Genomic DNA, 27,723 nt, shown 5'->3' on the forward strand with positions numbered 1-27,723 from the left:
TCAGCATCTGCATAGCCCCCATGCACCTATCTTCATCGCTGCCCGCATCGTCCACCTTGCCCTTGCCCTTATCCTTCACAAGGGCGCTCATGGCCTTCTTGTTGGGGCAGTGTCGCAATATGTGCGGCCCTTCGCACAAGTAACACTTCGGCTCCCACTTACCCTTATCGCGGCGCTCCCATTTGCCACTAGCCTTGGACCTCTCTCCACGGTCCTTGCCCTTATCATGGCGTGGGCGTCTCTCCTCATCGCTGTGCTCATCATCACTAGACTTGGGCGAGCCACGTTTCTTAAAGCGCTGGTCTCCCCCACCTTTGCCATGGTCCCTCCTGGGAGACATGGCCCTCTTGTCATCGTGCCTAAAGTCTTCAAGGCGCTCCGCTATAGCCATTGCGGATGCCAAGTCTCTAGGCTCCCTCCTTCTCAGCTCTGTGGCTACCCAAGACTGCAACCCATCAATGAACAAGCACACGCGTTGCCGCTCCGGCATCTCTGGGATCTCCAGCATCAAGTTGGAGTACTCCTTCACATACTTCCTTATGCTGCCCTTCTGCTTCAGGCGCCTTAGGTTGATCATGGCGAGGTCCTCAACGCACTCGGGATAGAACTGCCTCTTAAGCTGCCTCTTAAACTCCTCCCATGTGTCAACTGCTCTTGCGCCTCTACCGGTGAAGCGCTGCCTCCACCATAGAGCGGCAGTGTCCGTGAGGTACATAGTGCCTGTCTGCACCTTCTCCTCATCATCCTCGATCTCCATGCACTCGAAGTACCGCTCCATGTGCCAGAAGAAGTTGTCAATTTGGCGCGCATTCCTTGCCCCATCGTACTCCTTGGGCTCCGGCGCCTTCTTCTTCCTTGGCTTCACCACGACCTCGCGCGCCTGTGAGAACTCCTTCTTGCACTCAGCAATCTCCATGCGCAAGTCGTCTACCCGATCATGCAAGTCCCTTTCTTTCTCTTGCGCCTTGTTGGCGATGCCATCAATCAGCTCGTAGAGCTCCGCCATCCTTCTCTCGAGCCTATTAAACTTAGTCTCCGTGTAGACCAAGTGTGTGGCAAGCTTCTCCTCTAAGCTCTGCTCTAAGATGTGGACTTGGTGGTCTCCTCCGCTAGCCATGTCTACTCCAACAAAGCTCCCTTGACGAACCTGCTCTGATACCAACTGTCACGGGCTTAGAGTTTCAGCACCACTCTAGCTGCTCCCGTGCGGCACCAAGACGTTGCTTTCACTCTCGCAAGTACTTGGTCAGCCTAACTCCCGTGCACACCTTAGCCAACACACTCCCCTCGTGCGCTTACTAGTGTTGTAGTTGCCCTTGCCCTCTCCTCACTTGGCTTGCACACTCACACACACTAAGGCACTTAAGTTGGCAAGGAAAGAACACTTCTATTACTTCAAAGAATGCTTTGTACAAGGCTAACACTCAAGCTCTCTACAAGGCTCTCAAGACTCACTCTAGGACTTGTTGTCCACAAAATGAAGTCCTACCTCTATTTATAGGCATCCCCATCCCCAATGGACGGCTAGGATGCATTTTAACCGATGGTGGAGATCGATTCTCTAGAATCTTCTCCCACCTTCTTCACACTTCCATACTTATCCATAAATATCTACAACATTCTAGAACTCTCCATACTACTCCACACAACTCTGGAGAACTCTAGAACCTTCCACACACTTCTACATATTTCTACACATATCTAGAATCTTCCACACAACTCTAGACTACTCCGGAAGACTCTAGAAACTCCACTTGCCATGCAGTTGCCATACAGCATCCTCCTCAGCGTCTGCCTGTCGCCTGCGTGGCACAACCTCCATAGGCGGGGCGTGACAATATGCTCTTATTTTTTTATTTTTTAAAATAAATCCACATCCCCTCCGATTACATCATAGTACAATATATATATATATATATATATATATATATATATATATATATATGAAAAAATTATTATGTAAAAGATGTGAATTGTTACATAAATAATATAAATGAGAAGAAAAAGATAGACTAATTAAATTAAATTATTTTGCACTTTTTACTTATATCTAACTTATGTCCATATCAAACACAAATACCCAAGATTATGACACTCAGCGGAGTGATGTTATTGTATTGTTAATAGGGGTGGGACTTGGGCGGCTAGGGTTAGCCTGCACCGAATTCAAGGTAAAAATGCCTTAACTCGTGCAAAGTCTAATTCCCAAGAAACCAATTAGTTTAATGAATTTTTCGTGTCATTCCAAATTTTAGTAACCTACTAACAAAAAAAATTAAAATGTTATATTCACCGGCTTAAACCATTTGAAGGTGTGACAAAAAAGAATTATAACCTTATATGTCAAATTCATGATTAATGATATTATAAATAATTTAATTTTAAATATAAAAATTATAAATTATTCTTATATTTGGATTCCTTGGACTACTAAAACATTTGCCAAATTCCGCCTAACATAAATTTGTACTCTAAATTTTAAATGCAGTCTATTTCACGGTCCCAAGTATCTTACATATTCCTGTAAAATTTTCGGACGAAAATCGAATCGCTTAAGAAGGTGATCCCACCGTTTGTTTTGAAACAGCAGCGAGTTAACGGTTTTACGTGAATAAGATAATTAAAAATTGAATACCCCTTGTTTTCTTCAGATCCGACAATATGTTTGATATGTCACTTCTGCTGGGATTTTTTTGAGCCACTTGTGATGTGTTCTTTTAGATCTTTTATAAATATCAAAAAAGTGTATATATAAATATCAAGCTGGTAGGGCCAGGTACGCCTTCAATTAGTATCTGTGTGCCCTTGTTATTGGTATCTGTGTGCCCTTGTTATGAACATAGGAAAATATCTACAACCCGTAAATATAATCCTAATTTATTTTTAGGTTTTTCGCTGGTACATTATGGGATTACTACAAGTTTTCCTATATGAAGTGTTTACTTAGATTCAAACCCAACCTGCTAATCTGGGAGCTGGGAAGATTTGCACAAGCACAATCAAATCTCTTAACCCTATTCTGATTTCACAAAATCAGCTGTCTCCAACATTACACTGTTGAGTATTATAAATTTTCAGTTACTATAAAAATCCCCAAAGAATTGGACAATCTAGTGAAACTCAACAAGTAAAGACAGTTCAAATACAAGAGTTCTATGTATTCTTTTTGGGACATAACACGGGACACAGAGTTCGGAAATGTTGATAACTTGGGACAATATAAAGATGGAAATATAGTAGTGCCTGCAAACAGTCATCATACCTAGTGGATTCGAATACAACATTCGATGAAATTGAAGTACAAATCCGTCCTTTAAGATTTACAGAATTTTATTATCGAGGGCAACTACCTATCATCATCATTATCATCCTTTGCCTTAATCCCATATGAATGGGGTCGGCCACAACTAGTATTAGAACGCAAAAGAAGAAGAAATGAAGGAGAAACCACTCTGTTCATGTAGATGGTAATATTCCTGATGCTCAAGGGATATCAGTCCATTGACATGCAGAGCAACAAGAGAGAGTGTGACGGATCGATCATGAATTTTGCCAATGTAATGGTCCAGTTAGGGAGGTGTGAAGGACCCCAATCCTCTTGAAAAGCACGTCGCGTCGCATGTAGTTTTACTTGCCTCGTTCAGAAAAAGGGATATGAAGTCATGATTTCTGAAGCCACCAGCAAAACGAATGCCTCCCATGCAGCAGACAATGCGAAACCAGTGAAAGAGGAGCAAGGACTTGCAACAGCTCTGGAATGGTCCAGCCTAAAGCCTCGAGAGAGTTGGATATCCCTTTACCTCATCAGCCATATGATACTCCAAGGCAATGTTTCAACTCAGATTGAAGTGTGGACCGTGTCAAAATACACATTCTTTCAGAGGAACCCTTTACATGGATGAAGGGTGGGACCTTTTAAAGAGGCTCATGGGATCCTGTGAAAAATCTGTCACCAAACTGGCAGGGGTTCATCTTTCCTGAGGAGAACATAAGATTGTGAGGCCAAGAGATATGGCATGCTAGGGCAATAACTGCAGTGGCTTACTCTCCAGGTACTTGAAAGTTTCCAAACGCAAGGAAGGCTGTCCCGTGGTAAAAGGAGAATCATAATACCCCAGATACGCCTGAGACTGTTCCTTGAAATATTATCTTGCGATAAGCATTTTGCATATAAACGAACAGGCTTCAAAAGCTTAAATCCAAGGTGTCCAACCTTCGTACATATTGCAAAGATTATCCACACTGGTTGCTTGCTTAAGTAGATAATCCACTTGCTCTCCAATACTCATTGCTCTGGAAGAGTGAAATCACAATTCAGCACTAACACCGATTTCACTGAAATAGAAATAAAAATTTAAAGAATGTACCTGTTATCAGCAATATCTCGGCCATCCAGTTTCATCTCAACTCGCCGTAGAACTGACATTGCATAAGCATTTCTACCTGCAGATAACCAAGAATTACAAAGACAAGAGATGCTAGGTCCCCACAATTAGCAAACAAGAGTACCTCACCGCACTGTCACAGAATCATCACACACCCTCAGCAGATTAAAAACAACAAAGACATTCAACACATGAATTCAAATGTTAAAACAACAATATATTTGCAAGTGTAGACATTTTACTTTCTACCAGTAAGAGAGAGCTAAATCTGACACTGCAACATAAACACAGGCATATATGGATTTGGTTCTGTTAAGGTATGAAGATGTCAAAGCATGTCAAGATGTAAAAGAATAACTGATTGCAACTCATCAACCAATTGATTTAGTGTGTCTTTGCCTTACCTAAAATAAGTTCTACTCAAGCTCCCCGTACAATTAAATAATTTATAGGGTTCACTATGAAACATAAATTATCAGCTCTGTAGCAAAAAAATTTATGTAGAAGGCAAAGACCGGGATGAGAAATATTGAGTATGAAAATGTCAAAGCATGTCCAGATGTACAAAGAATAACCAATTGCATCTCATCAACCAATTTATCTAGTTCATAACTATGTATTTGCCTTATTTAAAACAAGTTCTTCTTAAGCTCTCAGTGCAATTAATAGTTTATACTCCTTTGGACCCAAAATAAAAGTCTGCCATTCGCGACTCCAACTTTTCAAGGGAACATACATTTAATCATTTTCCCCTTGAAAATTACAAAACTAACCCAGCCAAGTATAAAATTTACTATATTGATTTGACTAAAGTTTTCAAAACCTAAGAACAATTTAAGAAAGTAAACATTTATTTGGGACAGTCCAAAAAAGAAAGCATAACATTTATTTTGGAACAGGTGGAGTAGAATTTTTAAATACACTATGAAACATAAATTACCAGCCTTGTAGCACTTTTAAAATAAATTTATGTTTTATAGTGTATTTAAATATTCTACAAAGCTGATGATAGAAGCAAGACAAGGATCCCCCAACAGTAAAAATGGAGGAGGCTGGCCTCCCCAAGCAGACTGGGATAGACATAGAGGGGATGAGCTAAGAAGCACAGAAATGAATACGGGACACGACATGGATACGGTGACACAGCAAATCCTAAAAAATTAGGACACGGACACGGCGGGGACACGGCAAATAAGAAATATATTTTCTATATATATAATGTTGTACTTTAAGAAATTAAGAGTAATATTATTTTTTACAATCCATAATGAAAAAAATAAAAAAAAATGTGTTTTGCTGGAGAAAAGAAGGAATGATAATAATAATAATAATAATAATAAAGAGACAAAGAGGATTAGGGTGTTATTAGAAAAAGGAATTAGGCCTTAGTTAAAAATAAAGGTAAGAATCCATAGACAAGAAAAAAAGTTCATGTGGAATAGAGGAAAAAGGAAAAAGAGACAAAAAGAAGTATTTAGGGTTAGTGAAGAACAAGAAAAAGAAAGAAAAGAGGATGAAGAATAAGAGAGAAACGACGAGAAAGAGTAGAGAGAGAGAGAGAGACCATTCACTGGTAGCGAAGCTTGGTTGGTGGGACAACAAGAGAGTCAAAGATGATCAGGGTTCGAACCTTTGAACTAAAATATAAGAATAAATATCCAATTGTTTGAATATAAAATCGTTTTATGAACAAGAAGTTTGTAAATAATTATGTAATTAAACAACTCTTAATATTTACACTTAAACTCAACATTGTTTCTAAAACTTTCTTAAAAATACCCAAAGAGTGGGACACGCGTGTTGGACATCCATGGCATGTCAGAAAGAAGTGTCTCGGATATTCGAAAAAATATAAAATATTCGGACATGTATTTTGGCATGTCTGACACATGTCGGGGTGTGTCCAGCGTGTATCAGTGTCCGACATGGATTCTTTGCCCTTTTAGGCGTGTCCGTGCTTCCTAGGGGACGAGGCTAGCAAAAGGGCAAAATAAATAAAGATAAGAGGTATTGTAAAAGAGACATTTATCCTCACCCCTGGTTTTTCGACTTCCAGCATCGGTAGCAGGATGAGGAGTTTCACGATTTTCATCTTCAACATTGACTTTGGTTAGTGAGGATGTTTCGTCCTTGTGCCCAAAATTCACCTGAGTGTTTTTGTGGTTCAATGAATGTGAAGCCTCAACAAGTATAGAAGATTTATCATGTGGTGATACCAGAACTTTCAGATGTTCATCTACATAACCAATATCAGTATTATTGACCTCCATGGATTCTGATGGCTCATGACACAAAGTTTCTTGGGAATCAGCTCCAGATAACAGAGCAGAGTTCAAACAATCATTGATCTCCCTGCTATTAGAACATTGTGGAAGCTGTTCCATCAATTCTGGGCCACTAGAGCTATCTGCAAGACTTGCTTCAGCAGATGTGTCACCAGACTCTGAGCTGCTACTGCAGATGCTATCTGGAGGTGATATCCACCCTTTATCTTGTAAAGACAGTCCAGACATGCCAAGAAAATCCTCGTTACTTTCACCATCGGATTTGGAGAAAATCTCCCTCTCCTTATTATCATACAAATCATCATCACATGGAAGGTCTGGCCTTGACAAATTAATGTCCTGTGACCTGACTTCCTGGCTTTCTCCTAGTCCTTCAAGAGCCTATAAAGAAAGATAATATTAAATTTAGTAATCTTTATATCATCAGAAAGTATATATCAGAAGTATTTAACCGACAGAATTTTCTCAGAAGGAAGACATTACTTTATGAAGATTTCCAGCATGTAGACTCGCAGTTCTTGCTAGTCTGGTCAACATGGAATGGAGTGCCTTCACAGAGAATGTAAGCGATGGTACCAATGGCTCAAAGGCCTGACAAGCCTCCTTAATTCTTAAATAATAAGACTGGTATATGGCTTGTCCATGAATCGGAGATATTTCCTTCTTGTTCTCTCCTTCGCTGGTCATAGCATCAGTCATAGCAGCAACATCCTTAGACAGTACAGATTCAAGTGGAAGCAGGATTGCATTTGCCTGTCGAGAAATTAAAAGAATCTCGTATTTAAATCAGCCACTAAGCAGACTAATTTAAGCAATCTCACGAAGAAAAATATTACAAAGGGAGTTACCACATATTCAGACACAACATATTATTTAAGGGAAATATATAAATAAAAACCAGAAATCATGATTGCGAGAGGAAAACCTTAGAAAGATCTTCCATAAGAGAACGATGTATTACAGCAGCCTCCTTCCCCAAACTGTGAACATCATGTAGACCTTCAGTTATTGCCAGGACCTAAAGAGAAGCAAGAGGATGTTAGCCCCAATTACAAGCGCACTCATCGTATATCCAGCCTGCACTGGGTGCTGTTAGCTACAATCAATACTGAAAAAGAAAAATCATAATTTGCTCAAGTTACAACTTGTAAGAGACACTGTCGGATCAAGGATAAAAAGAGAGATAACTAAAGAAGACAACATTTGATAGTGGCTCATACATGGTATCTCTAATTAGTCACGTTACAGATTCCTTCTTTTTTTTTTTTTAACTTGGAAACCAGTAACTTGGGAATTTATCTGTTGCTTAATGGTTCTCAAAAAATATTAACTATGCAACAAACCACAGTACATGTAACAAAACAAAACATCCAAACATAATTAATTCCAGTTTTCAGGTTCACTTTTAGCCGGTCCATGTTAAAAAATGAACATATAAATTCAGTGTTTTTTTTTAAAAAAAATTATTTATTATGGAGTACTTTTTATTTTTAACTTGGTTAGTTACTTTAGAAGGATCCATTGTTTGGTGATGTGGTAACAACTCAAACAGTGAGAACCTGGGTTCGAGTACATCGGCAGCTGCTTTATGCAAATAATGTCAAAGTTTGCTCAGTATTCAGTCCACCCCTCCCAACACCCTCGATTAAATGAAACCACACTAGGTAATGGTCTTTAACTTACTCTATCAAATGTTCTATTGTTATCTGTGGTGACTAACGCAAAGAAGGAAACTGAGACTGCATGCAGGAACGGACCCCTATGTGAGGCCCCCACTGGAATTTTAAAATTTCTTACTTTTACCTAAAAAATCTTGGGTAATTAATATAAGTGCCCCCGTAACTTTATTCGTTGCCCCCACTGGAATTTTAAAATTCCTATTTTACCTAGAAAATCATGGGCAATTATATAAGTGCCCCCATAACTTTATCCTCTACCCCCATTGATTTTTTTACTTCTCATTCACGCCTTCATTATTGTTTAAAATTGCCCCCACTAAAACAAGTTTCTTGGTCTGTCACTGACTGCACGTGTCTACACAATGGAAACCGAGTGAATCCAGATTCTAACACTAAGGGCTATAACCCAATGTTATCTCTTATACCTCCCAAAGCGGAAGGTGAGGGTTCAAGTCCCCTTAGGGACAAATGGGTGTGTGAGTTTCTTGCCAAGGGAAAAAAAATAATAATAATAAATTCCAGGTTCTACATAACTTTGTCAAATCACATATTTGAAATGAAAAACAATTATAAATGATTATTTTCTCTTTTGCTATTATTGAAAATTAAATTATCAATGATTCTTGAATAACACAATTTGTAACATGACAGGAATATTAGAAAAGACTCCCTCCATCCCACAACAAGCGTTCCTTATGGCCTATGGGGACTCCTAATTTCTGATGACTGCCTTTGAAATTTCAAAAACTCACCCTCTACTAACTCAAAATTATACACTGCTAATTTAGCCATGTATATTTGTTGTAGAAAAGCATAACATATTTGAAAGGTGCATTGGTAGTGTACCAGGTTGCATGTAAGATTCACATATATTATGAAATTCACAAGATAAACTAATTTTGAGAGCAATATGGCATTACATGTAAAATTCACATATATGTGTAAATTTTACAAGATATTGCTAATAACCATCAGTCCTAGGGCTGAAGGGATTTATCATATTATGAGTTTTATCTAATCTGTAAATCGATGTTCCATAAGGGGAGATGCCTCCTACCTGTGTAGATGTGTTTGAAGTGGACAATATCTATAGTGTGGGGCGGTCCTAACAAATTGTTATTGACTTCGAGGAATATGCTTCATTTCTTACCCCATATAAAAATATGTGAAAAGCTTAAAACAATTATAAAGACCCAATGATCAAGGCATATTACTAGTTTAGGAGAAATCCGGAAGCTATAGCATTTATGTTAGACATTATTGAATTAAGGAAAATTGAGCCACCAAGGACAAACTTCCCAAATGTCACTATCCACTACCAATCCCCAAGCGACCTGTATTTTATCTCCTCATGCTAATGTAAACATATTTAAGGCAACATTGGTGAGCTGGGATCTGCCATTTTATTTAGGGTAAAGTGCCAAAAAAAAAAACCTGAATTATTGCCCTTTTGCAAATAACACCCCTGAACTACAAATTACCCCCTTGAACTAATGATGTGTTGCAAGTAAAGACAAACCCATCACAAAAGACTATTTTACCCTTTTGTCATTAAATTTGTCATTTCTTATTAAATTAATTTTATTATATTTTCTCTTATCTAAATATTAATCATACCATTTACCTTAATTTTACTATTAGTATCAATTTATCACAAAAATGGAAAAATAAATAAATAGAGTTGTATCTAACATTTTCTAAAATGATTTAACTTATTATTAAAACTTTACTATCTATAATAAAACTTATTAAACTCTGCTTAAACTTTTTAACTATACCATCTTTTTCATACAATATATTCATGAAAAATTAAAAAAATACTTGAATAAAAAATACCTTCTTTTTCATGCAATATATTCATGAAAATTTGAGAAACTAGTTAAAGATTTTTATTTAAACAATTAATTTGAAGAATTAAAGGTATATTTATGCAAATTTAATCTCCCCTAAATGAGTTTATGCATTCATTAAAAGCTCCTTCAGTGGATCTATTCATTCACAAAAGATATTCCGATAAACATAAGTTCACACAACATGCTTATTAAACAGCTCAGAATTGTATGACAGGCAGCACATTATAATTTGAACACTCGCTGTTTATCAATCGGGGTTAATTGTGCTGGCCTAATTTGAACTCTAGCACAGTTAGACCTGCAATCCACACCCACTTTCAGTTGCTTGTGGGGTTCGCATCGTGTTGGCGTGCCATGTCAAGAATTTTGCTGCTATAACAACTGAGTAATTACACAACAATAACATCCACTTCCAAATTGATATAGCTATACAGACACTCAAAAATCTGATTTCAATATGAAAATATCTGCACATCCTTTACCGCTAAATGACCCCAATGTCTTTTTTCCTTACTATTGAAAGTGAATATTCATCATCTAAACACCAGCTGTCTAGATCGAGTGGCATCTCCTACCACCCATAAGGGGGAGATTCAAGTCTTAGTTAAAACACGTCTGCATTTTGTATTTATTAAAAAAAATAAAATTTATATTGATCATCTAGAATGGAGCTATTCAAGAAGGAAGATAACATTAGAATTGATGCCCTGGGAATTTTTTTAAATTTTCTTGAAATGACAATGCTTCAATTTTATCATCGTCCATAACATGTTTGCCTTTATCTTGAAATGTCGTGTAAAATGCAATATATGAGAGATAGCTGCCATGGGGATCCAAATGAACCCATAAGTAAAATTTTATAAATTGTGAAATCAGAGTGTAAATCATAGATCTGGATAAATGAACCCATATGAAATTTTTTCTAAATCATGAAATCAGAGTGTAAATCATAGATCTGGATGGTTTGAAGGATGGTAACCACACGACAAGATATAAACCAACCACGTTAGTAAAACTTGAAAATCCCTCTTGCAAGAATAATCAAATTATCTTGTCGGATTTCAGAAAAAGTATACCTCTTCAAGCATGGAACCACATTCAGATGTCAAAGTAGTGTGGCCCCTTGTAATACGCACAAAAGCAGACAACGCTATGCTGGCTTCATAAGCACAATCTTTCATAGCAACAAGAGTGCTTTGTAAATCACCTGCAAATGACAAAAATCATCTCTTAATTGATGTAAATATCAAAAGCATACTTGGAACACTGACGTAAACCTATAAGGCTATACTACCCTTAATATAAAGATAATTTGTGGGGAAAGTGACACCCACTTTCCTACAATTGCCCCGTTAGAAACTTCAAATAACTACAATGCTATCAAACCAAAGAAAATAAAGGGAAAAAGTGAATGATGAAACTTGGTCGGCAGATCTTCTGGGAAATGCTATTTCTGCCATCATCCCCTACTCATGGGCCCCAAGCTCCCATCATAGCACTGCCTCCCACAGCTTCCTCTACCTACTTAAAATACTACAGCTGCTTCCAATTATTGCCACCATCATGTTTGAGCAATATAAGCATAGCAACCATTTTGATTCATGGATTTCCTATTGGGATTTTCTTTCAATCAACAAGTTGGAAATGCCTTGAAAAATATTTATAAGATGTGTTACCAATATTTCTAAAGATTCCGTGTTGGATGAAATGCCTGAAAAAGTGCGAAATACCTGAATTTGATGCAGTCACCAGAATTTAACGACATCATTGCAAATGTGAATATATCATGTCAACCATAACATAATCATACACTAGTCTTCAATTCTATGATAGGTTGACAATGTCTCACTTAACCTAATCCCTTTAAAACAGTTCTACTTATTTACTCAATCCATATCACAACGTTAAATTAATTTATATCAGTAGTTCGAAGTTTGAAGCCATTCATGTGTGCAAATTTTTGTAAATATAAAAGCCAATCAAGAAAAGACATGACCTGATGCTGAGTTTGCATTAACTGAAGCAATGCAGAGTTCATTAGATGCAGAAAATAAGCCAGTGGAAGCAACTTCCATGTTGCTTTCTGCAAGCTTCCATTCTTGCTCAGTACCTGATACAAAGAACACAACATGCATTCATGACCCACATTGAAGGGAAATAAACAATAGAAATGATTGACCTGGCCTAGTTCAGCAACAGGTAAAAATTGAAACTTACGTGTAAAAGAATGATAAGAAACATCTAATCTTGTTAATGCATTTAAGTAAGTTTGCTGCCACGTCCTGCGATCAGCACTAGTCCTAAATGGATGGAGATCTCCAGAAGTCCGGAAAATGCCATCTCTTGATGCTTCAAACTCCATTATTGACATGCAAATATTGATGATATCTGATGCCTTTTCTCGTGCTTCCTGTAACAATTGTCGTCGCCTCATCAGATGATCATGGAATTCTGGAGGTATTCCTGAATTCTTTGCAGACGTACTTCCAATAACACCAGAATTTGGACCACCGCAGGCCCACCCCATGGCTCTCTCGAGCTGCCCTTCTGCTGTAATAGAAGTTTGTTCACAAGCTTGTAGGCATTCCAATGACCGACCTATTTTTGACACAGAAGATTGTATACTTTCCAACAATTTAGGCCTGCTAAGGTTTAGAATAACTGGAAATAAGTTATCATCACTTGAAAGAAACTTATGAGATATGAGCCTGCTATTGTGCAATGGGTTCAAAGTAATATCATGCATCCATTCCATCTGAATTATCTCTAGGATGCTCTTACGAAGAGCCTCTTTAAGTTCAATCACCTGTCTTTTCATGAGGGAAGCTGCTGACCTCGCTGCTCTGACAGTTTCATGTGCATCGCAGTACTCCTCAAGCATAGTTTGCACTCCGTTCACAGCCCCAAAATCTTTCTTCACTTTATCCAAATCAAGTTCCTTTGACTCCTCCGTAAGTTGCCTCAAAAGTTCATTTTCTTTCTCTAATCTAGCCAATAGAATAGGAACAACTCGCTCTCTCAAGTATTGCCCAATATGTTCTTGAAGTTGGATTTCGAGTTTTTTCTTCACAACATTGACAAGCTGGTCAAATCCTAAATTTTGATCCACAGATGATGCAACATCATGTATGCAGGAATCAAGAAAAGAATCCACAACAGCAACTTTCCAGATGAAGAAAGAATGGTTCTTCAGTAAGCCAGGAAACTTCCAGATACATTCAGATATTGGGCAACCAGAACTCATCAAATCCACAAAATTAGAAGCCCCGACCGAGCAGAAGGCAACAGGTCCACCAAGTGAAGACAATGTTTTATCAATTGATTCCAACTCAGAGAAGGGCTCAATTAGTGCTTCCAGAAAAGCTTTCCTTCTGAAGACATGTGGTTCCCTTTCATGTTCAGCACTAACTAGAGATTGAAAATGGTTTACAGATGATGCCAAAGCACTTATAATACTGGCTTCTCTCTTCATCAGAGAAGAAGTTCGCATGTCCTTCTGGTTCCATGTTTGATGGAGCTTGTCCAGCTGTGCTCTGCAAGCTTCTTCTTGGGAGGCAAGTTCCTCAGCCTCTTCCCAAGAAAGATTATCCCTACCCTTCACAGCAGCTTCTTCAAGAGCTAACTGCTGCTCAGTTATGAGTCCGACCTTTACAAAGTAATTCTGTTCCAGTTCCACCAAAGATTCCCTCTCTAGTTCAACCTCAACAAGCTGCTCCACTACTGTATCAATGGATCCCCTGATCTGTGACAGAGATCCAAATGAATCCATAACTTCTGAATTGAATGAAACAACAGATCTAAGCACATCCGGTACAACAACTTCAATCATTTGTCCAACCAAGCTCTTACAAGAAAGTAAACTGGTTTTGAAGATGGAAGCCCAGTTTCTTTGGGAAGAATAATCAAAATGATCTATATCTGTATTAACACTAGGTATATTCCTATCAATATATATCCACAGTTCATTAACAAACCCTGCTACTAGTATGCACTTCTCTATTTGCTCTTCAAACTCACAGAAGAAAGCTCCAAGATTGGAATGTAGTCTATTGTCCATATTCCTCCCCCTAGTGCAATGACTCAATATGCCAAGCAATCTATGCTTAACCTCGTTATACAGAGAGCTTACAGCAGTAGATAGAACATTAAAAACCTTTTCTTTCTTCTCTTCAAGCTCACCTTGCAATCTAGCATCTTTTGTCTCATTGTGCTTCAACAGTTCTACATGCATGGAAGACATGGAATCTTCTTTCCTTGCAAGGGCAGCAGATTGCATGTACATCGTGAAAGCAGATAGAAGCTGATCCTTCGCTCTTGCTTCAGTCTCTGAGCCAATTGAGTTAACCAGTCCGGCACATTCTTCTTCAACTTTCTCTATCTCGGCCGCATACTTCTCCACTTTAAGACACAGATCATCATAACTACTCTTCAGAGAATCAAATCCATCATTGTGGACCTTCCCAACAAGCTCAGTAGCTTGTCTTCTGACAAGTGATAGGATATCAGAGGAAAGGCTATTCACTGAAAGTTGGAGAACTTGTGACCATCCGTGAACTGGACTGGTTGTAAGGTAATTTAAGGGTAGAATTCTTTGCAAAGACAAAGAATATGCTTGGAGTGCTGTTACTGCAGAAGAAATTCCATGATCCAACTCAGCTATGAGCTGAGAAACTTCTCTATCTATATCATGGCTTTGAACTTGTGTGGGCTCAGGAACTATAGTCAGTGGAACCCCAGCCACAAGTACAGCAGATGTAAGAGACAAAACTTCTTCCATACCAGTCAGCTTTATGTAGGATTTAATTTCTGCAATCAAATTGCTTCGTAAAGCATCAAGTACCCTTCCATGTTGCTCCATCCACGCTGTTGCCTCTTGGGCCTTTTCAGCTACCAAAGACTTTGCCTGAGCAAATTCTTGAGCCTGTATTTCAAATAAGGCACGGGTTTTCTCCAAATTACAGGTTGCTTCAGCAACAATTGACTTTGCAGATGTCTCGTGCATAATAAGATTAGACCTCTCCTGGTCAGCGCGGTAAAAAAGAGCAGAGACAAGCTCATATCGATTTAGGATGTTTGTGAACCTCTGGTACATGAATTCTCAGAGTTAAAGCAAGTTCCAATCAATGACATAAAAGTAGCAAGGAAAAGATGTAGGCATTATTTCTGCATACCTCGAGAGCGGTTTCAACTGCCGGTAAGGTAGCCAGCAAAAGATCATGATGTTCCTGGTCAGATTTGAAAAAATAAGCACCATTTCTAGATTCAAGTAACTTCCAACTAAATAAAATAAGTATCAACTAATTTTTTTTTAATTGTTAAAATATGAAATTCCAAATAAATGTAATAATTCAAACTTTTGCATAATAAATGAAAACTGTACTGCAACCAATCACTAAAATATCACACCAGAGAGAAAACCTCAAGACCGTGCGAATCCTACAAAAAATACTAGCACCAGAATTACACCAAAAGGCTTGATTATCTTTGGATGGGGATTTAGGGGTCGGCAGGGATGGGGAAGAAAGCATATTAAGCCAAAATATTGTAGAACATGAAGTACCTGCAATGGAACGCGAATTTCTTGCACCCGGGATGCAAATAGACTCAAGCTAACTGCTAGCTCCATGCCTTTCCTTTCTTCACCAACGATTGCCGCATCATCATGGAAATCTCCACGTGTCCATTCCACAAGTGGATCCCAAACAAATACCTCCAACAACATTAAGAGTATGTCCTTATTCTTCCTCAGGACACCAAGAACTGCTTCACAGTTTGCTCTAAAGGTACCTTCGATTCCCGTCAACCCTAAAGCTGTTTCAATTGTCTGGGTCAGGCGGAAGGGCACAATTTCAGGAATCTTTAGTCTTTGCCCTTTATCAAAGCACACATTGTAATCAATATGCAAAATATCTCCACTACAAAAATCCATAAGAATATTATCCAAATGCCTGTCCCCTAGGCCCAGGATGTGGCCGACCATGCTCATGGCTGCTAGGGTACCAGAATACCTACAAGCAAACAAACATTAGTTGATTCAAAACTTCCACAATTTACTATATACTTCGTTTGAGAAACATGAGGTTTTCCAAACTATTCATTGAGTATTAACTTCATGTAAACCAATGAAACTAGCCATTATTCAAAAAAGGAAAAATAAAACAAAATCACCATCATCATTATAACCATCAATATACTAGATGTGATAAGATCACAGTGCTTCAAGTTTCAGCTAATCATAAGATATTATAATAGCTTCCAAATATTTAAAAGCAAAATTGACAAAATTCAAGAAAAATATGATAATACCACAAATGGATGCATAATTAAGAAATTTATATTTGGATCAAAGATAAAATTTCCATGTTTGAATGTCAAAAAGAATTATTTGAGAAGCATTTATGAATACTGAAATTGGATCTTATTAACAGAGGGAATGAATTTCTTCAAGTTCATGATAGCAAACCTCTTTAATTTTGAGCTAAAGGCTTTGAATCCTTCACTGGCACACCAAAGTTCTTGATGAAGAAGTTGTTTAGGAGCCTCCTTCATAAGATCCAAAAGAACCTTTCGCTTGACTTCATGAGGCCAGTCTCTTCGTGATATTACTCTCCGTATGCCTTTCTCTTTAAGTGCTGGTATAATTTTACCATAGAACATATCACTTGGACGGGGAACAGGTGGAGGAACTGTAGTTTTCATATTATTACTGCCCTGTGCTGGCAGTTGTGCTTGCTGGACACGGTTCTGCCACGACTTGAAAACACTATATATACTAACTACATTGTCCACCCACTGGATGAGACCAGCTCTACCGCTGATTGGTGTCACGGAATAATAGCGAATGGAAAGAGAATTACAACGAGTTGCAGGACATGAATGCATGAAACCATTTATGGCTTGCAATAGTTGCATGATTCTAGCATCAAGACGCAGGTCTTCCCTCCCTTTCAAGAGATATGTATACTTATGACCATCTGAGCCCAGAATAACAAGTTTCTTAGGTTTGGTCTTGGTTGATAAGATAACTACTTGTTCACAGAAAGAAGTTATCGTCACAATTCCCTGGAGAGTTGTAGTTAGACCCAAATGAGATTCAGATATTGTGACTTGCTTTTCAAGACCAGGCATTGGAACATCAGAAGAGGATAGCATAGCCAATTGTGGTGCAACATCTCCCAAGGATATCGATGACTTCCTCTGATAAGATGCTAAGGATGCAGCAATATTATCGAATGGTCTCCACACATCCCCGAGTGCCGCAGCAGATGCTGGAGGAGTCTTGAAGTTTAAAATGGCTGATTTAAGTTGTTCCCTGTACTCCTCATGGAACCATATCTCATGAGGTGTTTCAGGTTTCCGAGAAGTAGAAGCCAGACGACGCTCTAAGGCTACAACAATTGGAGCCATCATGGCAGAGTATTTTGCAGCATTTATCTTGTTCTTCTCACTATGACTAAGGGTAGCATTCTCTGCAATTCGTGCAGCCTCCTCTTTCAACAAATTTATACGCCTCATCACATCTAGCAAATTTATATAAAAAATCAGTCAAGATAATTTGTCTGCGTGCAATGAAATCCAACAACTGCACAAGTGAAGGGTGACATGAGAAGCTTAAGGCCTAAAATACAATGCCCGTTTAGATAGTGAGGGAAGATAAGGTTGCAAATGGGCAAACTTTTCGCTTTTATATAATCCCATGTAGAGCATAATGGCTAAACTTGTGATTTTCATGTAACTGGTCTCAAATGGTCTTAATAATTGACAAAGGCATCCAGAGTTTTATAAACGTGAGTAAAAATAGACTTGGTGTTCAAAGAAAAATATATTTGGAAATAGCATATTGAGCCTGTGAGCCATAATAACAAATACTTATAATAATTCTAGAATAAATAAATCATACCACGACTTTGTATAATTTTTTTATTATTATAATGCAAGTGTATAACATCTAACAACGAAGAAACAAATTTAGCAAACCTTTTGTCATGTCAGAGACATGTGTTGTATACAATTTTGATTCAGACACCAACATATTCTTCTATTTTTTCAGTAAAACAGACACCCATATCTCAGTTCCTATTATTTTGAAGTTGTCATATAAGATGATAACATCCACATTCATAACAATATACGATAAAATCAACTTGCCACTTGAAAAATATGTACACATATCACACAGTAATGCAGAAAGCATGGTCAAACAAAGAATCTAAATTCAGTGAACCAACGTTACCCGTGTGAAGATCTTGAAGCGTGCTGAGCCATAGTTCCTCCCAAAGAACAGTTACGTTTCCCAGCTCTTCTATCATGAGCCGGACATCCTGAATTAGTCTTGGATAAAGTTTACTCTGCATACACCAAGATGTTAGTTTAATTTCCGTGTTCAACTTTGAACAAGAAACTAAGGGTTCATAATAACATATTTCACAGATAGTCAAAACGTTTATCTGGAGGAATTTTTCGAGTGTTAGAGATCAGATGCTGCAAAATATTTCCTATCAGATATGTAATGGGGGTAAAATTAAATTCTTTCTTGATCCTTGGTATAATGGAGCTCTGTTAAGGAATCAATTTTCTCTTAGAGCTCTAAGGTCCATTACTTTATCTAGAGATGTTACTCTTAGCTCTTTGATTGTCCATGGGGAATGGAATTTTGACAGCTTCTCTTCTGCAGATCTGCTTCCTCTTAAGCAGTTTCTGTTTCATACTCCCATTTCTTCTGCTTAAGACAAAATTCTATGGAATAAAGGTTTGTTTACTTTTAAGAAGGCCTGGGATTCCTGTAGAACTCATTATTCTCATGTTACTTGGGCTACTCTTTGCTGGAATGCAGGTAGGCCAAGGATTCTGTGGCCTGCTGCATCATTATTCTTGACAAGTATCCATCTTTTGTTAGTCTGCAGAAAAGAGGATGGATTTTACCTTCTATATGTACTAATTGCTTCAAAGCTTCAGACGATAGAGATAATCTTTTTGTGGACTGTGATTTGGCTACTGGTGTTTGGAATTGTTTCTGGAATATGTTGCATTGCCCTTGGCCTGAATTTTCTAAGAAATAACTTCTTCAGTTTCATCAATTAGTGGATTGGTTTGTAGCTCATTTCAGAAATTCAAAGCTGTCCAAGATGTTTGCTGCCATCCTTTGGGGTATTTGGAGAGAGAGAAATTCAAGGCTTCACTCTGGAAATGCTTCCTCTTCTCAAGCTATTGCCTCCTCCATTTGGTTCTCAGTCCTGGATGCTGCTGGCCTGAGAACTGAAGATGTTATTTCTTTGACTGATTTCTAGGCTCTTTCATGTGTACTGGAAATAGATGTTTTCATACTCCATTTTTCTCTGTTTTTCTAGAGGGTATGTCCTCTCTTCTTATGTACTTTAATGTTTTATGCTTCTAATAAATATCTCATTTATGAAAGAGAGAGAGAGAGAGTCAAAACTCAAAAGCACCAGCACATTGATATTCATATTCCAAGAGCAGAAAATGATTCAAAAAGGAAAAATTATTATATGCAAGAATATTTAATATGCAGAGAGGTGTAAAGAGAGTGAAAAACATGTTCTTTCTGTTTTTTCTTTTCCACATTTCCATAAATTATATGCATCTGGTAGGGAAACATATCTTTTCTTTTCAATTGATAATGTTTTTATTCACTCATTAGTCATTACTGCCATATTTCCAATGTTGGTCTCCAATGGTCTTAGCAAAGACTTCTGGATGAAATGATGAAGGACATTAAGAGAACATCTGAAAGAAAATTTTGATGCAAATGGTTTCTCATATCTCCGCCTCCATCATGTGAGTATCTTATCTTTAACTGCTGGTTCCAACCTCAGAAAAAGGATGACTGCATCAAGTGACAGTCAGCTTAAAGCCATTGTCAGACCCATATAAACTTAAATTTTCTGGATATTTTATCATATATGAGTTTTTTTCCTTTAAACAAAGTTACCAACACCCGCGCACAATGAGAAAATAAACTTAAAATTGGAATCTCGAATAAAATAAAGTTTAAAATGAACACATTCATAAGACAGTGTAAGTAGCATTTATTGGGTAAAATGACAGAAACCTAAGTAAGAGGGTTTAGTCGCGTCCAGCAAAAGATCTAGGATTACACAAGGAAAAGAGAAGACCAAAAGTAACATGAATGGAGCTATTAAGAAAAAGCATACTATTGTGTGGACCATAGTTATGTCCACGCAGAGCTAAATGGAGAAATAAAACTCCTATACAAACCGTAGCTTAATTGGGATACGGCTTTTTGAGCCAAGTATATTGATCTCTAATTTAATTTGGAACTAGAGTAGTCATGCACGGGAATACGGGATCACAAACCATGTGGCACAAGAAGTATTATATTAGGAGTGGCTCTTCATGGAAATCTTTGCAACAGGATTTATATCTCAAAAAGTATCCAACAGCTTTGCATTTTGGCACCATAGATGCAAATGAGAGAGTTGAGCCGTCTAGCGAAGTTATTTCAGCTATGACTGGTTTAGTGCTCTAAGGACAAGAAGACTGAAGACCATACAGAACAAGGGTTTTGAAGAGATGGGATGTGATATTAATGAAAAATTAGGCCCTTGTTTGAGCTGCTGACCACAACACAAACTTATTTTCTCTCTATTAACAGCATCCTCCTTGCCTTAATTGGAAAAATCTTCTATTCAAGATGACCTTCCCATTTCAGAACCACAATTCCACACATGTTTCTTAGAAGTTAGAACATATACAGCATAACAAGTTAAATACAGTAAATAGAGCTAAAATCTTTAATAATTTATGTGCATTTGCCTAAATAAAAGCAGCAGAATATTTCTACGTAATGTATCGAAGCACGTTAAATAAACAACACAATGTCAAACAAATTAATGAAAGATTGTATTACCAAACAAGCTAGTACGTGCTGAAGCTCCTCCGAAGGTTCCTCTTCATAAGCATTTACATCAACAAGGGTCGGGTAAACAATGGACCAAGGAGAGAGCTTAGCAAGCATCAATAGTAATCCTTCCAACAGTTTTCGAACCGAATGTTCAGGATGAGAACTCAACCGAGCAAAGAGTTGAGGTGTTATTTCCTTCAAAAGTGTATGCTAATCAGAATGTCATCAACTTATCTTTGTTTAACACAACATGTTAGAAACAGTTTCTTACCTGCCATGGCAACAAAGGAACTGTAGAAAGAGCAGGTTCAAGTGTATCTTTTAATTCCACTCCATAGTTAAGAAGAATGTGCAAGACATAGAGTGTAGCCCTAAGTGTGTAGCTCACAGTCTTCTGTTTCAGAGACTCGCAATCAAAATCAGCTAACTGACCATCACAGAGCTTGGAAGACGAATATGAAAGGTAATGTATGTAAGCTTGAGCCGCATGCCCAAAGAGAGACACCCTTCTCCTCCTCAAAGACCACCAAACATCAACTAAATCATCAACCAAGGACAACATTGCAGATTCTTCAAGCGCAATATTTGCACATAGAAAGCATTTTTGCAACTGAGAATTTACTATAGTAGAAAGGCATTCCCCACTAGAATTTTCTGCCCCTGGTGCTCCAGCTGTAGCTTCAATTATATTAACTACTTGCTGCACCAAAGTTTTCACATAATTCTCATTGCTCAAGTGCTCAGAAGATTCAAGATGAAACTTACACTCTCCCCCTTTCTCATTCAAATCTTTTGTATCATTCCTTTCCTGCAAAAGCTGCAAAACAATATATTTCACTCTTAATAGCTCTTCTTCAGTTAATTTAAATCTTTCGGGTAGAACATCTGGAACAAGAATGGGAGAAAAAGAACATGACTGAAGGGTGGTCTCATCTGGTGCAGAGAGAGATGCTCTAGCTTGCCTAAAACACCAAGAGGCATATGAAATCCATGACTTGCCCATAGTGGGGCAGAGACGAGAAGACAACTTTGTTGCTGTACCCACAAGTTCCTCAACAATGAGACCAATTCTTGGTTTAGAGCTTAAGTAATCGTCACTGAAGATGGTTGTCCCTCCAAGAGGAGAAATATCAGTTTCTCTGAAATCTGCACGCATCTTGAGAGCAATATTTTCCAAAGTTGTATCTGAATAATCTCTTCTCAACCAATCTGAAAGTTTCAAGCATGCCTTTGCCTTCAAAACATTGTCATCAGCGTCAGGAACATTACATGAAGGTGAAACCATGCAAGGACGTAGGAACAACCAAAGATTTGTGAGTGCATCTTCATGCTTGTTTTCAGCATGCATCAGCAGGATGCCCTCATACTGCAAATTCAAGATCAAGAAATCACGGTACTTCCCCTCAGAGCAAGTTAGTAAATGATCTTTGAGATGATTATTAAGACGGTTTGCCAACATTAGGTTTCTTTGCTTACGGGCTAAAGTTAACAAATTTTTACAGAGCTGTAGAGTCACCGGTGAAGATGGGAGGACAGTTCGATAAACCCGGAGAACTTTGAGCCACAAGTTACAATCTTGATGAACTCGGTTGACTGGGGATCGCAGTACCTGGATATATGAACTTAATAAAGACTGAAGTTGCTTGTCTTGGCTGTCTTTAAGCTTGCAACTTTCCTCAAAAGCAAAGATGCAGTGCAACTGGGTGGCATGCGCTGCTGCCTCCGCCACCCCATCAAGTGGCAAAACAGACAATGTCTCCTCCAGCATTGACTTGGCCTTTTGCATTTCATGTGATACCGTGTCTACCTTCTGCTCAGTTTGAAGAAGCATCGCCTGCAAAAGCATCTGTTCACTCCTTTGCAAGGCCAATTTGGGATCGAGAGTGAGTTCACTGCTACATTTAGGTGTCAAATCAAGGGATGCCCAGGCCGCCTGAAAATTACCCAAATCAAAGTGGGACAAGGCATGAATTGCATTTATTTCATTTCCAGCCGTTGTAAGAGCACCAGAATAACTCTTCCCAGCATGCTTAGCACGAAGTGTTTGCAGCTCCAATAGCCAGGATTCTAAAGACTTCCAATCAGAAACTGCTGTATAACTCTCAATGATACGCCCTATTGCGAACTGCACACCATCAGAACCCATAGAACTTAGTGACTCCTCGTTCTGCAACAAGTGAATAAAGTGGGCAGCAGCCTTTTCATAGCACCCTTCTGCTTGGTACACAAGTCCAGTGATCCACGAAAAAGGTCCCAAGGTCCCATTGTTACTCAGACTCTGGTTTTCGTTGCTAAGCAGGGAAGAGAATGTCATAGAAACCCATTCCTCTAAGCCAATCAAAGCCTCCGGTTCATGACACTTACAAAGAGCCAATGCCATGTGCCGCAAAACCCTCGAGATATCTCCTGAAAATCTGTCCAAATTATGTAGGTTCTCAGCCACCTGGGTCCTAGACTTGTCCTTCAAAGCTGAGGCCACAAGATTTCTAAGCTCCTGCAAACGCAACGTACAGTAATGAATTGTAGCATCATGACATTGCAATGCCAATCCAGCATTCATCATTGGCTCACATATGCGAGAAAACCACTCCTCGCAAACTTTTTTATTTGCCCGAAAGAACAAGGAACTCTGCCGAGAAGCACATGGCAAAACAGTTGATCCATCATATGCATTATATACATTTTTCTTCAGAGACTCCACAAAATCCAATAATAACCTCATTGGTAACAAGTGAGCATAAGAAGAACCTACAATATTAATATTTCCATCACTTTGCTCAGCATCAAGCTGCAGCACATGTGCAATGTCCAAGAGCATGCGCTCTAGTGCTGCAAAAGTTTGGGTGGGCCCACCAAGGTTGGTGCGAAGGCGCATAGTAATACAGTATCTGGCTGCTTCATGTATGGCCCACCATGCACCAGCAAGGATATTAACGGAGCAAATTTTTTCAAGAACATTGTCCTCAAATTTTATGTCTAACCATGAACCACTCACACCAATGTTTACTGTTTCCTCTAGTTGATTTAAAGCTAAGTCCGAACTCCGGCATGTATGAATGAGCCGCTGGATCCAAGAAGAAAGAGGCACCTTCCATCTTTGTGAAATGTAACTTAAGATGGAAACAAGCTGCTGTGAATGAAGTTGCTGAGGTAGTTGTTTGAGGGCAAATACTTGCTTCCAGTGAAAGTAAGACCTATCGCCTAATGGAAGGACACTAGGCCTATATGTGCTAACTGCTCCAAAGTCGTACAAACCACATACATATGTTGTAACAGGCAAAACATGGGAAAGCAACCTAACAAATGCATTTTTTATATCGTTATCAGGATCACCAAGTTTTTCAAGGACCAGTTCAGTAACAGTATAGAATTGTGTGGGATGAATAAGTTTTGCTTGCAGAAGAAGCTCTATAACTGAAGCAACATGAGATCTCACTTTTGGTTCCCTATCTAATGCGGAATCCATAACTGAGAAAATCAGATTTCCAACAATACCAACATATCTGAATGCTTCAGAAGTACAACTGGGTGGCTTTAAATTCTCATATATATCAATGACATTCTCACAGAATTTATGGATCCATTGTAGGGCTTCTAATTTAACTGCCAGTGGAGAAGAAAAATGAAGAGCTTTCACAAGGAACACACCATACTTCCTCAAATACTCAAAAATTACAGAAGAATGTTCATCCATCACATTATCCTCCTCCAGGAGCTTTTCAGTTGCAATATCCACAGAAACTTTCCTGCAATTAAGTTTCCAAATGGAACATTTGCTTAAAAATTCAACCGTAGCTAGCCGGTACAGTGCATTGACAACATTAGTTTGCAACTCCACATAGCCCAGAATAGGCAACTCAAAAGGATCCAATTTCTCTACAATAAAAGATACCAATTTTTCTGACCTCTCAAGGTATAAAGCATCAACGTCTGTTCGGCCAATCAAACTGCTAGCCCCACCCAAAGAAACGCAGCTTAATAGAACTTTTAAATCAAATTTGATCAATGAAAGCAACTCATGCTTTGAGTAAGATTTAGGAGCTGCCATGTTATTGATATCATCTCCTTCGCATGAAGTCCTTCCCAGCATGCCCTTTAACAACTCCAACTCTTCAGTCAAGGAAGTCACTGCTTGTTCAACAACTTTGTTATTGACATGCTGGAGCAGGAAAATATAAGTAGCAGCAGAACTTCCTGTCACCAAGTGATTTGGATGCAAACGCAGCTGAGATATAGGTGCATCAAATTGCAATATTTTATGCACAGATGATGGGAGAAGGCCAAGTTTTTGTAGAGACAATAATTGAAGATTGGTTTTAAGAACCCCGTGCACCTGAAAAGATGTAATCTTCCCAGGCCCTACAAGTTGGTTAGAATTGTCCATTTCCAAGCTTTGAAACAATGTATCAACGGCAAGGGGGTAAAAGGATGAAAACCTCTCGCTAAGAATTTCTGCTAGAAGAGTCAAGCACCTCCAGGAATCCCCGATCCATTTTGACCACCCGAATTTCCTTCCAACCATAGACAAACATCCTAATAACTGAGGGAGCATTTTGACAAGAGGTTCACTTATTTGTTCAAGTAGATTAATCTCTAGCAATCCAGAAGCTGTGGACTGCAAAATTGTAGAAAAGCAAGACAACAACGAAAGCAATCTTCGAAATTGTTGTGGTGTCCCAGGACTTCCATCCTGTAGTAATACATCCATGTCACCCAAGAACTTCGAGAGCAAACTCAGAGAGAACTGCAGGTTACTCACCCATTGTTTCTGAAATTGCAAGAAGCTATTCATAATAACATGTCTATCAGATTCAGCAAGGTCTGGTACCATCGCCCACCCAAGAAGCAGATCAACAATGTCCATAAAATGGGGTTGAAAACATCTGAAAAACTTCAAGGATATCAGAGTTAAGACACGCAAAAGCTGATGCAGTAAACTCAAGGAGGTTCTCTCATCTTCAAGCAGTTCTTGGCACGCTTTAAGAATCGGTAATGCATATCTCTCAATTGCCCCGACATCCCCGGCATCAAGAAACTCACACAGACCTTCTAATGCCAATTCTCTTGTCACGTCCCCAGCCCCAACATTGCTCAGCAAAGGCAGTGCCCAACCAATAAACCCATCGACCAGACTGCCAAGTACAACATGGTTTTGCCTTCCACTCGTCGAGATAGGGATTGAGCACAACACAGAACACAAAGCCCCATATGCTGTAGCCGCTGCCTGACGCACTGAATACAATCTAAGACACAATTTCACCCAAAACAAATTGGAAGTGTCACATAAATAAAAAAAAATTCATAATGGAAAGTGCTACTTGGGAAACCTTATCAAACCCAAAAGACACCATTACATAGGATTAGACAATATTGAATCTAGCTGCATAATTTTGCCTTAATGAGATTCATTCTAAGTTCTGATGAAATCAAATATTAAAACTGACCACTGCAGAAACAAAAAAAGATGTCGAACAAAAAAAGATTCTCCTGATGATGGAATTAAACTAGAATACTAAGCTTTATGAAACAATAAACACATCTCTCTTGTTAAAATAAATGGGTTGTTCAATCCAATTATTGAGCACTGATATGGGAAATGAGTTCAATAATACCACCATAACAACACAAATCGACAAACATTAAAGATTGGCATATCATAAATACATTTTACGAACCCAATTTCACCCAAAAAAAAACTTTTTTAAAAATTTTCATATAAAATATATAAATAAACCATAATGAAAAGTGTTAATTGAGAAACCTTATCAAAACCACAAGACCAATACATAGGATTAGAAAATATTATTGAATCCAGTTGTCTAATTTTTCTTTGACGAGATTATTCCTAACTTAAGAAAAAAATAAAGTTATCCTGATGATGAAATTCAAGTCTAATTCTAACCTTAATAAACCAATAAACCCATCTTTCTCGTTAAAATAAAGGGTTGTTCAATGATATCATCGTTAGAAGAAGAACCAATAAACATTAAATATATGTGTGTGAATTGTGTGTCGGAGAGAGAGGAGGGTTTAGGAATTTACTTGTCGGAGAGAAGTTGAGAGAAGGCCTGGGCAAGGAAAGAAGCGGAGTGGGTTATGAGAAGTGAATTGTGAGGGTAAAGAATGGCTCGGTGGAGAGAGTTGATGGCGGCGAGACGAGACGAGTCGGCTTCGTCAGAAGCAAGAGTTGTTGAAGAAGGAGGAGGAGTTGTTGAAGATGATGAATCGTCTTTGGGGAGAGCAGCGGAAAGCAGAGCTGCGAGTTGTTGCTGTTGGTGATGAAGTCCTTGCATCATCGCTCTCGAAGATTTTGGATTTGCATCTCTCTCTTCCTCTCACTAACTTTCTCTCTCTACATCTATCCTATTTTTATTCTTCTCACCGCTTTCGCTTCGGATTACAGACTCGCATTCTTCACCGGAGAGACAAGTGAAGAAACAACAACATTCAAGGAATTTTTTTTATTTTATTATTATTATTATTATTATTATTTCCCTCACTTTTAAGTTTTTAACATAAAAAATTTCTATGTTAACATTTCAAATTATAAAAATATAAAACATATAAATTTTTATATAAATTAAACTTTAAAGAAAATGAAGTAGAAAATAAAATATTGATCATGATTCATGACTTTGA

The 27,723-nt window shown here is 38.3% G+C and overlaps 1 protein-coding gene across 1 annotated transcript; it reads right to left on the reverse strand.

Moving 5' to 3' along the window:
- Window positions 1-3,191: 3,191 nt before the first annotated feature.
- On the reverse strand, window positions 3,192-27,522 carry LOC132294033 (uncharacterized). The gene is made up of 15 exons (XM_059791753.1): window positions 27,127-27,522; window positions 21,356-26,327; window positions 21,091-21,279; window positions 18,436-18,550; window positions 16,666-17,722; window positions 15,763-16,210; window positions 15,374-15,427; window positions 12,420-15,285; window positions 12,199-12,312; window positions 11,279-11,409; window positions 7,596-7,688; window positions 7,154-7,423; window positions 6,421-7,051; window positions 4,368-4,443; window positions 3,192-4,293 (listed from the first exon to the last, which is right to left on the reverse strand). The coding sequence occupies exons 1-15, from the start codon at window positions 27,378-27,380 to the stop codon at window positions 4,194-4,196; spliced, it is 11,370 nt and encodes a 3,789-aa protein (XP_059647736.1). The 5' UTR covers window positions 27,381-27,522; the 3' UTR covers window positions 3,192-4,193.
- Between the last annotated feature and the right edge of the window lie 201 nt (window positions 27,523-27,723).

The sequence above is a fragment of the Cornus florida genome, unplaced genomic scaffold (assembly GCF_030987335.1).
Source record: "Cornus florida cultivar Cherokee Brave unplaced genomic scaffold, ASM3098733v1 CherokeeBrave_3.0.0_Hap2_Chr02, whole genome shotgun sequence".
NCBI classification, from domain to species: Eukaryota; Viridiplantae; Streptophyta; class Magnoliopsida; order Cornales; family Cornaceae; genus Cornus; species Cornus florida.

Bases quoted from the DNA above. Each gene is read 5' to 3' on its own strand.
- LOC132294033 (XM_059791753.1), bottom strand. From the start codon at position 27,380: ATGATGCAAGGACTTCATCACCAACAGCAACAACTCGCAGCTCTGCTT. The intron at 17,723-18,435 runs GTAACGTTGGTT...TAAATTTGCTAG, and splicing joins GCTTCAAGATCTTCACACGG to ATGTGATGAGGCGTATAAAT. The intron at 4,444-6,420 runs GTGAGGATAAAT...GGTTATCTGCAG, and splicing joins TGGAAGTCGAAAAACCAGGG to GTAGAAATGCTTATGCAATG.